We start from the raw sequence: 14,767 nt of genomic DNA, 5'->3' as shown, positions 1-14,767 counted from the left end.
TGATACTGTAAAGCTGCTTTGACACAATCTGTATTGTTAAAAGCACTATATAAATTAAGTTGATTAGTGGAATGTAAAAAAATAAAAAATAAATTGTAATTGTTGAATTGGGCAGACGGTCAGAAACAAATGTTCTTATTTCTCCACACAGACTCGGACTCTTCTGAAGCAGAACTGAATAGTGTTTGATGACGTGTCTATCAGCAGCAGCACTAGTGACCGGTGTTAAACAGCTTTGTCTCCTGCATCATTAACTTTAAGGAGCGCTTCTGAACACAGATCTACGTCTGAAACGGTCCTGCTATGAGAGAGACGAGCAGCGGTCAGTGTGATCGGAGCATCTCTATCACAATCACACCAGCATCTTTTACTGTCTTACTGTACTTGATTTTCTTCAAAGTATTTTTATTTTTTAGTGTACTTCTTACTCCACTACATTTCAGAAAAACATCTCATTCCACATTATTTCAAGAAGAAATCACCAGCTCTGAGACACAAGAGCGATGTCTTATTTGTGCCTATATGAGCTGATGCCTTCCAATCAACAACAATAACAATAAATAATCTCTCCATTGATGTATGGTTTGTTATGATAGGACAATATTTGTCTGAGATACAACTATTAGAAAATCTGGAATCTGAGGGTGCAAAAAAATCTAAATATTGAGAAAATCTCCTTTAAAGTTGTTCAAATGAAGTTCTTAGCAATGCATATTACTAATCAAAAGTTTTGATATATTTACAGTAAGAAATTGACAAAATATCTTCATGGAACATGATCTTTACTTAATATCTAATGATTTTCGGCATAAAAGAAAAATGTATAATTTTGACCCATACAATGTATTGTTGGCTATTGCTACAAATATACCTGTCACATATGCAAATGAGGCAATCTCTAATTTAATATGCACAAATTTCCAGCACAAATCTGGATAAAGTCAGGTTCATAAGTTTGATTTTGTTCTCATATTAGAGTTAAAGGTTCTCCCAAAGAACCAGAACCCATGATCATAATTCAAATGTGATTTATCATGCAGATTTATCAGTACATCAGTGGATTGAAATGATTGAAATGTGTTGTTTTCACTGATTGTTCTGTTGGTTGTTGCTGCTGATTGGACTGAGCCATAGAAACGTTTGTTGTAATTCTGTTAGAATGACCATCAAGAATCTATTTATCAATCCCTGAGTTTCTCTTCTATTATTCTCTTCTGTTATTTTCCTGTTTATCCGTCAAGCTGCTTTCACACAATCTGTATTGTATAAAGTATATACAATATAGAAATAAACATGACTGACTTCATCTGATTAGACAAAAAGCTCCAGATTTCTGGTCTGTTTCTCCAAAGGAAAGAAAGTGAATAATCCATCACATTCAAGCATGCGCATCTGCTACAAACGCACTAAAACACACAAGCCCTCTCACGTTTGATGGGTTTTACTGAGTGCAGGTCTGATACTGTTTGTGCCGATCATCCAGCAGCTCAACAGAGGCTCTTTGTGTGCAGGAATGTGCTTCTCATACGGGCCGGCCGCGTCCATCTGGTGGCCTTTTGTCAAACTCTCTCACTCTGTGTTCGCAGAGAAAGGAGCTCATTAGTATGCGTCTCACACCTGTCAATCCTCCGCCGAAGCTCCGCCCTCCATCACACGTGAGGCCTCAAACACAGCTCTAGAACCTTCTGGAGTCTCTCAGCTGTTCTGGGGTCAGTGGAGCAGCGTTTCTCTGTTCTCATGACGGGGGGTTTGGGTTGTCAAGGGACACCTCGGCCGCAGCCTGAGGAATGTGGACAATGTCCCATGAGCACCTCCAGACCCAGAGCTCAGCTGTGTCTGTCTGTCTGTCTGTCTGTCTGTCTGTGTCTGTCTGTCTGTCTGTCTGTGTGTGAGAGTGTGTGTGTGTGAGAGTGTGTGTGTGTGAGAGTGTGTGTGTGTGAGAGTGTGTGTGTGTGTGTGTGTGTGTGTGAGAGTGTGTGTGTGTGTGTGTCTGTCTGTCTGTCTGTCTGTGTCTGTCTGTCTGTCTGTCTGTGAGAGTGTGTGTGTGTGTGTGTCTGTCTGTCTGTGTCTGTCTGTGTGTGTGTGTGTGTGTGAGAGAGTGTGAGAGTGTGTGTGTGTGTGTGTGTGTGAGAGTGTGAGAGTGTGAGAGTGTGTGTGTGTGTGTGTGTGTGTGTGTGTGTCTGTCTGTCTGTCTGCGTGTGTGAATTCGAATTGTGCAAAATTGGAATATCGCATAAAATATTTGCAAATAAAGCACTGTTTCCATCTAACGAGTCAAAGAGAACAAAATCGTCACTTCCTGATAAACTGGCACTATATATAATCATTTTCAGAAATAATGAAAACTGGTTAGTCAAGTTATCCTGTCTCATTGTGCAAAGTCACATGACTTATTTATTGCCATAACGACCTAGTTGTTCGGAATTTGCTTGGTGAGCTCATCAACAATAATAATAACATACATTACATTAAAATACATTCATAAATGTAGTTTAAATAAAGAATACTCTCTGAGCTCTGTCACTTTAAACATAAACACAATAGCCAACAATACATTGTATGGATCAAAATGATACATTTCTCTTTTATGCCAAAAATCATTAGGATATTAAGATCATGTTCCATGAAGATATTTAGTAAATTTCCTACCATAAATATATCAAAACTTCATTTTTGATTAGTAATATGCATTGCTAAGAACTTCATTTGAACAACTTTAAAGGAGATTTTCTCAATATTTAGATTTTTTTGCTCCCTCAGATTCCAGATTTTCAAATAGTTGTATCTCAGACAAATATTGTCCTATCATAACAAACCATACAAACCATTTATTCAGCTTTCCAATGAAAAATGTACCCTTATGACTGGTTTTGTGGTCCACGGTCACATTTATATTTAATCTGTATTTATCTGTATTTTTACGTTCTGCTGTTAGTGTTATCTGTATGCACCAAGAGCCTGACAGTAACACAATTTCAATTCTCTGTATGCATGTGCTGTACATGTGGCAGAATTGACAGTAAAGCAGACTTTGACATAAATACATCTATACATATATATACATCTATGTCATATCAATTAAAAAAAGAGTGAAATGCAGATGCATAGATACGAGGAATTAAGAGCATGCACAATCCTACAATAAAGTGCTGTTCAGAAAACATCTAGACTTAGTTTTAATTGCTCCGAGGCGTCTGCCTGAAGGAAGAGGCGTAAAGAGGTGTCTGGCTGGATGTAAGGGATCTTTCAGCATTGGAAGACCTTTTTTCTGCAAACATGAGACATAGATCTCATCAATAGCTGGAAGATCACAACCAAAATTTTTTGAAGCAGTCTGAGTTATAATCTGACTTCTCTGCTGAGCTGTGGAGCTACCAAACCACACTATAATTCAGAAAATCAGCACGCTTTCAATGACAGATCCATAAAAACTGAACATATCAACTTCAGATACGCCAAACTTTTTAAGCCGTCTTAGGAAAAAAAGCCTTTGATGGGATTTTTTAATAATGCCTCTTAGGTTGTAGTCCCACTTTAACATTGCAGAGATGGTTTTTTGATGCACTTGGTGGAATTTATTCAGTAAATGTGTTGCCATCGTACAGCAGTTTATGCACATTTTTTCTTATTGGATAAAAGTTGATCCTACTCAATTGTGTGCATATGTTTTTTATGCTCATTTTTAGAATTGATGTGCATCTTGGCGTTTCCATCCAGTGTTGCTCTTAAAAGTAGGTGGATGGAAACAGCTACTGAGAAACTTCAGCTCTATCTCTCACATCTACTGAGGTCTGAATCCACTTGAGCAGATATCAGAGTCTGCAATCAACTAAATCCATAATTACAGACTTTGATAATCACATGCCTCAATACTTTCAAAACTCTTCACACAGCAAAGCTCAACAGAATCTGTGGATAAACTGGATCATTTATCAATGCATGCATAAAATGCATTCAGTGAAAACATCTTTCGAATGACAAAAAACCACCAAAACTCAACGAACCTACAAGCACATTTATACACACTTTACAAAACTGTTCAACTTCAAGTTCAAACCTAACATAATACTAAACTGAATAAGACAGCAATCTGGAATATTTCTACAGTAATACTGTATTAAAGTATACACCAAATCTAAAATATGAAATACTATAAACACTATTCAGTGTAGCTCAACACCTACACCGTATGAGTTTTTCAGTTTCATGGCATCTACACAAAAGAGGGAAATTAAGGCATGTTTACGCAGCGTTGCATCAAATCATATGTCGACTATAGCCAGAGATATTGTCAAAAGCATAAAATATTCGCAATATTAAGAGGATTTGGCATTTCCAGTTAATGTAGGCCTGCTCCATTCTTCTTCTTATTATTATTATTATGCCTATTATTATTATTAAGTTGCTTTTATTATTAAACTCCAATTAATTTGCCCCGCAATAATTTCATAGCACATCGCCGCATAACTGACGCGCTGCGAGGATAATAAAAGATTAGGCTATTATCATTGAAAATGTTTTTAAAAAGTTCTTTTATAACAGGTCTATTCATTTAAACAATGATTTATAGGCTTATAATTATGCATTTATCAGTGAAATTTAAGAGCAGCTTTATTTCAAGCACTGACTTTCAAAAACAAACTGTTTAATGCAAAGTGTTTCATTTTTTTCACTATATACGGGCCACAAGAGAAATAGTAGATTTGTATCTCGTTGTCTTGACAGTTTTTATTTTTATTTTCTGTATAATTGACTGAGGTAAAGACGTTCACCGGCGTAAGTCTTGTGCAAAGTCTGCACGTTACTTGATATCAGCCTTCATGGTTTAAAACAGAAATATTTCCAATATTGTGACATTAACTGCTGTATCAAGCTGAACGTTAATTAGGAGAACTGTGTGAAGAGTTTTTGAAAAACTGACCCAAGTATTGAGAAATGAGTACTAGCGGAAATCATGATTAAAATAGGATTCATCCTGCAGTCCTATCTGAACTGTCCCGATCTGAATAATGACTCCGTTGTCTTTTACAGCTGCTTTATAGCACAATCTGAACTGAAACTGTTTGTGTGTGAGCTTCATATGTCCACTGCAACACACTCTCTGAGAAACTTCAGCTCAATATCGTCTAAATCCATAATTAATACACAGCAGATCAGTGTGGATCGCACATAGATCAGATCTCCTGTATTTAAAGGTTTCTGAGCGTGTGTTTTAGATTCACATCACCAGGGTCCAGTTACACAGAGACAATGCCTTAAGATCTAGTTTGACTAACTAGCAGTTAGTTAGTTAGTTAGAGTTAATCAGTCTTATTTCTGGACTCAAATTAGAGCAATTTACAACTGAATTTCTTTTGTAGCTGGCTTTAAAAAGTTCTGACCAGGTTTGAAGAAAAAATTAGATGACTCATTTTTCAAGAGCAATCGAAGCAGTTTATGCAACCGGTCACTGATCACAACTTCATTCCTCTTTCTCTCCGTGCTGCTGTATTTTCAACACTGTTTTTTTTTTCTTGAGTAGCACTGAGATTTCAAGAAACAAAAACTGAAGAAAAATTCCAAAGAAAACAGTTTTTACAGAGGTGTTGTTGAGTCACATCAGCCACCACAGGCCTAAATAAAGCCACAAAACAACAGAAAGCCCAGAAGAGCCTGGAGCTGAAAGCAGGAGAGATAAACTGCAGAAGTGTGAAAAGAGCTGTGATCTGACCATCAGAAAAACACTGAGCCACCGCTAGAGCTTTCAAACCTCCTGTAATCAGTGATCAGAGATCTGACCGGTGGAGGATTGAGTGGGCGGAGCCTCCAGCTATCAATCAATCAGAGCTCCAGCGTTTTCATTAGTGCAGAGTGAGTGGGCGGAGCCTACAGCAATCAATCAATCAATCAATCAATCAGAGTGGGATCAGGTGTAACGCTCTGTATCTCTGGCCAAAACACACCAATGTTTATCATGAGAATTAAGATCTCAGATCACACACACACACACACACACACACACACGCACACACACACACGCACACGCACACACACACACACACACATAACAGCTGTTAAATTAATAAAGAGATCTTATGATTATTAGTTCAGGTGGCAGAAACACAACATTCACACACATTCAGAACAATCAGACACCAGAAGACCTGAAAATAATTAGATTTAGAAGGTCCTGTTGTGAAACATAAATCAGGGTTTCTGCAGGATTTATGAAGATAAATGTCAGACTTTTTAAGACACTTAAAGAAATTGTAAAAAATAAATGAAACACATTTTCACAAACTTATATACAAATAACTTAACATACAACTAATAACCAGTGTTAATTTATATCAGAGATACTATTACTGTTTTTATTATTTTGTTTTATTATTTATTTTGTTTTGATTATTTTTAATAATATTTATTAATTAATTTTTATAAATATTTTTATTCGTTTTTATTTAAATTTTGGGTAAAAGTAATTTTGTTGTGTGTTTTTGTCCATTTTTTTTTATATATCTATAAATATCTATATCCTCTTTATTTCAGTACTGAAATGACATGCTTAAGTTATTTATTTTTTATTTTATTTCAAGTTTATGGTTTAATGTTTTTAATGTTGCAGAAAACAAGACTCCATATCTTCATTCTGCATCTGTATCTTGATTTAAGGATGTTTAGATATTTGTACTGGAAAACAAGACAAAAAGACCGATGAAGATATTCATGCTTTGCAGTTCATGCAACATTTAACATTTTAAGATTTTCGGCTCTGATTTAAGGACTTAATTCATGGAAGAGCAAATGAAGAAACTAAAACTTGTCAAGTATGACTGTAAAGCACTGATGAGCGTCTGATTCTCACGGCCGCTGGCTCTCTGACTCTGAACATGTGCTGCTGTGAATGGGCTGCTGGTTACCATGCCAACAATCTGCTCAATCTGCTCTTTACCAGTGTCTGCTAATAACCGGGACGATCTTTAAATAGCAAACTCACCTCGCGGCCACATAGAGAGTCCGGTTCATGATGACGATCAGCTGAATGTCCAGCTTGTGCCGCTGCGTGTTGTTCCTTCCCGGTTTGTGTCCCACAAACGCTGGATATTGTTTGGTATCTGACAGGGAAGGAAGTGGAACAGAGTTTGATTCGCAGACGCTTCGTGGCAAAAGCTCAGTTCATTACAGAGCTGTGAATCCACTCGAGACAATAAACCTTCAGCAGAGCTACACTCTTCAACACCACAATCATTCAGGAAAACAGGCCAAACTGAGCGAACATTGACTTGAATCCTCCTCGAGTAAGAGTTAAGTTAATATTTGAATCATTTATCTCATGTTCACAGCTCTGTGATGTCGGACAATAATCGCATGATATGCAGCTAAACAAAATGGTTCATCTTTTTAGTAAATGCTTTATTTTAATTGATTTTATTTTTCAATAATTTATTTTAATTGTACATTTTGATGATTTAAGGCAAGACACCAGAGGTGAATAAGGGTAGAAATGTTCATTTGAGCTTAACAATAATAGACATTATCATACTTCTCTAGCTGATTTATTACATTAAGAACGGAAAAAAAAATGTAATCACAAGTTTTCTGAATGTTATGTTAAAATATGAAAATGAGGCATCTTCTAATTAAATATGCACTAATTTGCATGCATTTCAAGAGAATAAATCTGAACTTTGGATAAAGTCCATAATTATAATTAGATTTTGTTGTCATATTAGAGTTAGAGTTTTTCCGGATGGGGATTCTGGATTTATTTTCACTCCATAAATCAGAAAATACTGTCAACAGACAGAAAACAAACAAACACATGTTTTTAGGAGTAAAATACTGTACAAATCAGTGTGAATGAAATATGAACAAACCTTCAGAATATAGAGAGGAATAAATAAATAAAAAAGTTTGCTTTTTGTAAGAGAAAAAACTCGTTAAAGATATGGATTGAGATTGAAAGAGGCAAATAAAGTGCAATAAAATAAAGTGTATTTCTAAAATGTGTGTTTTGGATGTTTTCTTTCCACTAGTCTGAAAGAAGAGACATGATATGGAAGCAGAATAGACAAACTGACAAGTGCATGAAAAAACACTGGTTTTGCCTGTAGTGTCTAAGTTAATTCATTATTAGCTTTTTATCAACTTGGGAAACTCTGCACTAGAATGAGAACATAACATTCTAACATTTTCATCATAACATTTCTCTGGCCACCAGGATCACATTTCACAGAGCTGCAGTGAGAAAACGATGGTGGGATGAGAACAAGACGAGATGAGACGCAGTTACTCACAGTTGCCGTGTGAAATACTGATTGGCTCGGTGTCTTCTGGGAAAGCGGCTCCGGCCGTCTGCAGCACCGTGAAATACAGCAACAAGGCCTGCGACCGCATGTTTGAGTCCTGCCGCTCCGCTCGATCACTTCTGAACTTCAGCCTGCAGAAACACACACATACACCTAATCAGCAGATTGCTTTAATTGGCTTAGCAGAACATGCGTCAGAGATCAATCGTGCCGCTGAGCATCATGGGTAACCTGAGAGAACTGCTGACATGAACCTCAGCCTGTAAGAGAATGAGCTCAGCGATGGGATGGACTGATATACGGCGCTCTGATTTACACGCTGACCTCTGACCTCGCATGCTCTCAGGGACGCATGAGTTTCCTTGTGCAACAAATTACCCACAAATCACTGCAGATCAGATCCTGCTGCACTGGAGAAAAACATGTGTGAGCGATGGCTCAGAGACATAGAGCGATCAAACCTCACGCTTTACATTCATGCATCTGGCAGACACTTTTATTAGCAGAGACTCAAACTGCATTCAAGCCACACATCACTGGGTTCATGCATTCGCTGGGAATCGAACCCATGACCTAATGCTTATGCATTTAAGTAGAAAAAGACTGAAGCACGTTATTTTCTCCCAGGTTCTTGTTTCTGCAGTAGAGTCTGTGAGCTACTAGATGAGGTTCGGCCATAACTGAATGGCACACACACACACATGTGATAAGATCACGTGAAAAGCCTTGGTGTTTATACCAAGACACGAACTAAACCTCAAAAACTAGTGATGCACCAAAATAAAAATTCTGGATTGAAGAGGACCGCAGATGATGCCAACCCTCGAACAACATACAAAACTACCACATTTTGCAATAAGTTTGATCACAACATATAATCATTGCAGTTAATAGTGTTCACAGTCTGTTTGATTGCATGTCATTAACTAGCTGCATGATTTTTACTGTACATTTCTACCATATGCACATCAACTTGACAGTCACCACTGATAAGCTACTACTAAATATAATGTAGAAACTTTAACTTTCTGTAAAGATGCTTTGCAGCGATTTTCATCGTGAAAAGCGCTATACAAATAATAATTTAAAAAAACAATTCAGGATGTACAAACCTAGTCTGAATTTAAGTTAACATTCAATTAATTAATCATATTTAATATGTACAAACATTTAAATTGCACAAAAGGCAGTTTTTATGTCATGGTTTTAATAACACAATTAGGTTTCTACTCCAAGTTGTTGATGAAATATAAACATTCAAACAGTGGCATAAAAACTTGTTTTCTTGACAGATTTATGCAATCATACATTAAATATTGAACCACAGGTTAAGTAAAAATATCATGAATATGTAATATAGTGCATATATTTATCAAAATGCTCCTGTCTAGAGTTAATTTTTTAGTTTATGGACATTGATTGTGATTTCTGAGGTAAATGTGATGTTAGGTGATATTATTGATCTCAAGCTGTTTTATTGATGTCTTTCTGCGGCTGAATCGCTGATTGATTCACATGATTCATTTCAGTGAGTTTTTCTGATTTATTCATGTTTATTTGCTGCTGTAACTAGTAGTAAACTCTTTCAGTCAATGATTCTGGCCATAAAACTATTTCAGTCGAAACTGAAAATTGCAGTTTCAGCAAAACAATTTCAGTTGCTGAAATTTCAGTGCATTGCTCCCTAAAACCTCCTTTTGTGGACATCCTTATTCGTAAAAACAGTATAACAATAAATCTTTTTTTTTTTCAATTATAAAAATGCAGAAGTTTTTTGTTAGTGTTACATTTTATCTGTTTATAATAGCATGTGCAAGTCTATGCAATGTTTTTGTTTATATAGTGAACGTACATGTGTGTGTTCATAATCCAGGATCCATCACCACTGCAAAAAATGATTTTCTTACTTAGTATTTGTGTCTTGTTTTCTAGTATAAATATCTAAACATTCTTGAATCAAGATGAATTTACTGTACAAGTAAAATGATTTAAGATATTAAGCCTTGTTTTCTAAAAGAAATAATCAAACTTTTGTTAGTTTTTGCTTAAAACAAGCAGAAATATCTGCCAATCGGGTCAGAAAAATTATCTTAATTCAAAGGCTTTTTCTTGCCCCATTGGCAGATGTTTTTGCTTGTTTTTTTTATTTTGTTTTACAGAAAACAAGACAAAATTTATCTTGATTCAAGAATTTTTAGATATTTACACTAGAATACAAGACAAAAATACTAAGTAAGAAAATATTTTTTTGCAGTGAACACATCAGGTATCACAAAACAAATCTCTCTCTCACACACACACACACCTGACGATCATGTGATCTCTCAGACTCAGACTGATGATGGACGGCTCTGATCAGACGCAGTGAGAGCAGATCGAGCGTCATGTGAGCACCAGGTGGGTCTCGCTCGCAACCACAGTCTGTAATTAATTAAAGCAGCGCTTGATGAGCTGCCCTGTAATTGAAATGCCAGTAAATGATGTTTCTGCCCCTCCTGAAGAGAACAACACTTGTGTTACTAAACTAGAAGCTGGTTAACATAATATTGACCAGTACAAACAAATGAAAGAGCGAAGGACGAATTCCTTGTTTCTGTGAGCTGCTCAAAGTCAGATTTTACTAGGAAAGGGCCGAACGCAGCGGCTGGTTCATCTGCTCTTCATCACACGCCGCTGAATAAATAACTCATGCTGCTTTCACCACACGAACCCGCCGGCAAGAGAAGACACACATCTACATATCAGACACAGACAGAGAGTCCTCATCACAGAGCTGGAGTTAAAAATCAGTTACACTACAGTAATGTCAGACACCCAGTACCCAATATTTTTGAGGAAACTGTAATACATTCTATAGTTTACAGTAAAATATGACCATGGACCACAAAACCAGTCATAAGGGTCAATTTTCTGAAATTGAGATACATCATCTTAATTTCTAGCGATTATCGTCAATTTGATTTCACAGGTACTATTTAAACTAAACTGAGCTGGACAATGACATCACTGAATTCAATAATGAAATGCCTTTAACTGAAAATTGAGTGTTTAATCTTATTATTATACATTACTGACACGCTATCCTCCAATTTGATACTGTTAAGTGCTTTGACACAATCTGTATTGTTAAAACCGCTATATAAATAAAGCTGACTTGACTTGACAACATCTGAAAGCTGAATAAATAATCTTTCCATTGATGTATGGTTTGTTATGATAGGACAATATTTGTCTGAGATACAACTATTTGAAAATCTGGAATCTTGAGGGTGCAAAAAAATCTAAATATAGAGAAAATCTCCTTTAAAGTTGTTCAAATGAAGTTCTTAGCAATGCATATTACTAATCAAAAATTAAGTTTTGACATATTTACGGTAGGATATTTAGTAAATATCTTCATGGAACATGATCTTTACTTAATATCCTAATGATTTTTGAAAATTCACAAAATGTGATGTCATGCGCGTTCTCGTCTACAGCGGCAATCACTAGCGGTAGTGTTTGAAATGGACCCTGCGGACGGAAAGAAGCGACCAGCCTCCAGCACAACCCAGACACCCACGGAAACTCCTCGTAAGCTTAAAATAAAATAAAAAAAAGCCTTATCTAGTGCGCACCGAGAACAAGCATGAGAATGGCTGCAGTTCCTCTAACGGCCACTGGTGTCAGTAACTGTTAGAAATTTCAGAACTTACGCAGTGCTCCTTTAAGAGAAAACGTTCTTTGATCAAAATCCTCTGAACGTGCTCATAATGTTATTTGAATTTTAAGAACGTTCTAGGAAACATTTTTTGTAACCTTTAAATAACATTCTAATCATAACAAGAAAACTGGACATTTTCGTGTTCTTAGAATATTAAAAATAAACATTCAAATAACATTATATTTTGGATAAATTAAATCTTTAAATAACATTATAATCACAGCAAGAAAACTAAACATTTAAATGCTTTAGAAAGATTTCAAAACAATGTTCCTACAACATTTTTATAACCTAAATGTGTGAGCTGGGATCTTTCACAGGGCTCTACAGTAGATCAGCACTAGATTGACCATCAGGTGACAGAAACAACTAAACAATAAATCTGCTTCATAAACACAGTGACAGTGACACACACACACACACACGATGACAGCAATATGAACACACGACAGGAACGATGGCTTAATGATCCTGTTATACCTGCAGCAGAAGCTCTGAGGCCTCAAACTAAAATCATGATCAGAATGAATGAACTGTGCTTCAGGCAAACACAAACGCACTGAAGCAGCTTTAACCTGCACTCAAACTCTCTGTGAATCTCTAGTATTCAGCAGAGAAACGCAAAAGCCGTGCTCCTGTGTGACGTCTGATACATCAAAACAACACTTTGAGCAGACACGCAGAGAGCCCGAGTCGACCTGAGCTTCCTTACAGCTGCTCTTAATTGGATCTGATGCTTTAAAGACTCGTTCTCAGTCACTCACCCTCATCTGAGTTAAACCTCACTAATCAGCAGAAACGAGACCTACCTGAACCCACGCTTACAGACACATTCACAGAGAAAACCACCGCATTCTCGTGATGTGCGTGAGAATACACCTCAAATCACGAGAATACACGCACATCACGAGAATACACCGCAAATAATGAGAATACACCAAACATCATGAGAATACACCTCACATCACGAGAATACACCTCACATAACGAGAATACACCTCAAATCACGAGAATACACCGCACATCACGAGAATACACCTCACATAACGAGAATACACCTCAAATCACGAGAATACACCTCACACAACGAGAATACACCTCAAATCACGAGAATACACCGCACATCACGAGAATACACCTCAAATCACGAGAATACACTGCATATCACGAGAATACACCTCAAATCACGAGAATACACTGCATATCACGAGAATACACCTCAAATCACGAGAATACACCGTAAATAACGAGAATACACCACACATTACGAGAATACACCTCAAATCACGAGACTACACCTCAATTCACGAGAATACACCGCACATCACGAGAATACACCTCAAATCACGAGAATACACCTCACATAACGAGAATACACCTCAAATCACGAGAATACACGCACATCACGAGAATACACCTCACATAACGAGAATACACCTCAAATCACGAGAATACACCGCACATCACGAGAATACACCTCAAATCACGAGAATACACCTCACACAACGAGAATACACCTCAAATCACGAGAATACACCGCACATCACGAGAATACACCTCAAATCACGAGAATACACTGCATATCACGAGAATACACCTCAAATCATGAGAATACACTGCATATCACGAGAATACACCTCAAATCACGAGAATACACCTCAAATCACGAGAATACACGCACATCACGAGAATACACCTCACATAACGAGAATACACCTCAAATCACGAGAATACACCGCACATCACGAGAATACACCTCACATAACGAGAATACACCTCAAATCACGAGAATACACCTCACACAACGAGAATACACCTCAAATCACGAGAATACACTGCATATCACGAGAATACACCTCAAATCACGAGAATACACCTCAAATCACGAGAATACACCTCACATAACGAGAATACACCTCAAATCACGAGAATACACTGCATATCACGAGAATACACCACACATCACGAGAATACACCTCAAATCATGAGAATACACCTCACATAACGAGAATACACCTCAAATCACGAGAATACACTGCATATCACGAGAATACACCTCACATCACGAGAATACACCTCAAATCACGAGAATACACTGCATATCACGAGAATACACCTCAAATCACGAGAATACACCTCAAATCACGAGAATACACCTCACATAACGAGAATACACCTCAAATCACGAGAATACACGCACATCACGAGAATATACGACACATCACGAGAATACACCTCAAATCACGAGAATACACCTCACATAACGAGAATACACCTCAAATCACGAGAATACACGCACATCACGAGAATACACCGCACATCACGAGAATACACCTCAAATCACGAGAATACACCTCACATAACGAGAATACACCTCAAATCACGAGAATGCACCGCACATAACGAGAATACACCTCAAATCACGAGAATACACCGCACATCACGAGAATACACCTCAAATCACGAGAATACACTGCATATCACGAGAATACACCTCAAATCACGAGAATACACCTCAAATCACGAGAATACACCTCAAATCACGAGAATACACTGCATATCACGAGAATACACCTCAAATCACGAGAATACACTGCATATCACGAGAATACACCTCAAATCACGAGAATACACCTCAAATCACGAGAATACACCTCACATAACGAGAATACACCTCAAATCACGAGAATACACTGCATATCACGAGAATACACCACACATCACGAGAATACACCTCAAATCACGAGAATACACCTCACATAACGAGAATACACCT

At 37.2% G+C, this 14,767-nt stretch overlaps 1 protein-coding gene across 2 annotated transcripts in view; it reads right to left on the bottom strand.

The window, feature by feature from the left end:
* The window catches only part of sema6a (sema domain, transmembrane domain (TM), and cytoplasmic domain, (semaphorin) 6A), an 89,943-nt gene that overhangs the window by 43,079 nt on the left and 32,097 nt on the right, over window positions 1–14,767 (bottom strand). For both annotated transcript variants that reach the window (XM_079383301.1, XM_079383300.1), the window contains exons 2-3: window positions 8,277–8,419; window positions 6,977–7,094 (exon numbers count right to left, since the gene is read on the bottom strand). In XM_079383301.1, coding sequence (XP_079239427.1) covers window positions 6,977–7,094; window positions 8,277–8,376 — 218 coding nt within the window. In that variant the 5' untranslated portion in view covers window positions 8,377–8,419. The remainder of the gene's footprint in view (window positions 1–6,976; window positions 7,095–8,276; window positions 8,420–14,767) is intronic.

This window comes from Barbus barbus, assembly GCF_936440315.1.
Source record: "Barbus barbus genome assembly, chromosome: 28".
NCBI lineage: Eukaryota > Metazoa > Chordata > Actinopteri > Cypriniformes > Cyprinidae > Barbus > Barbus barbus.
The sequence above is the reverse complement of the archived record's forward strand: the minus strand, read 5'-3'. Positions and strand labels throughout refer to the sequence as shown.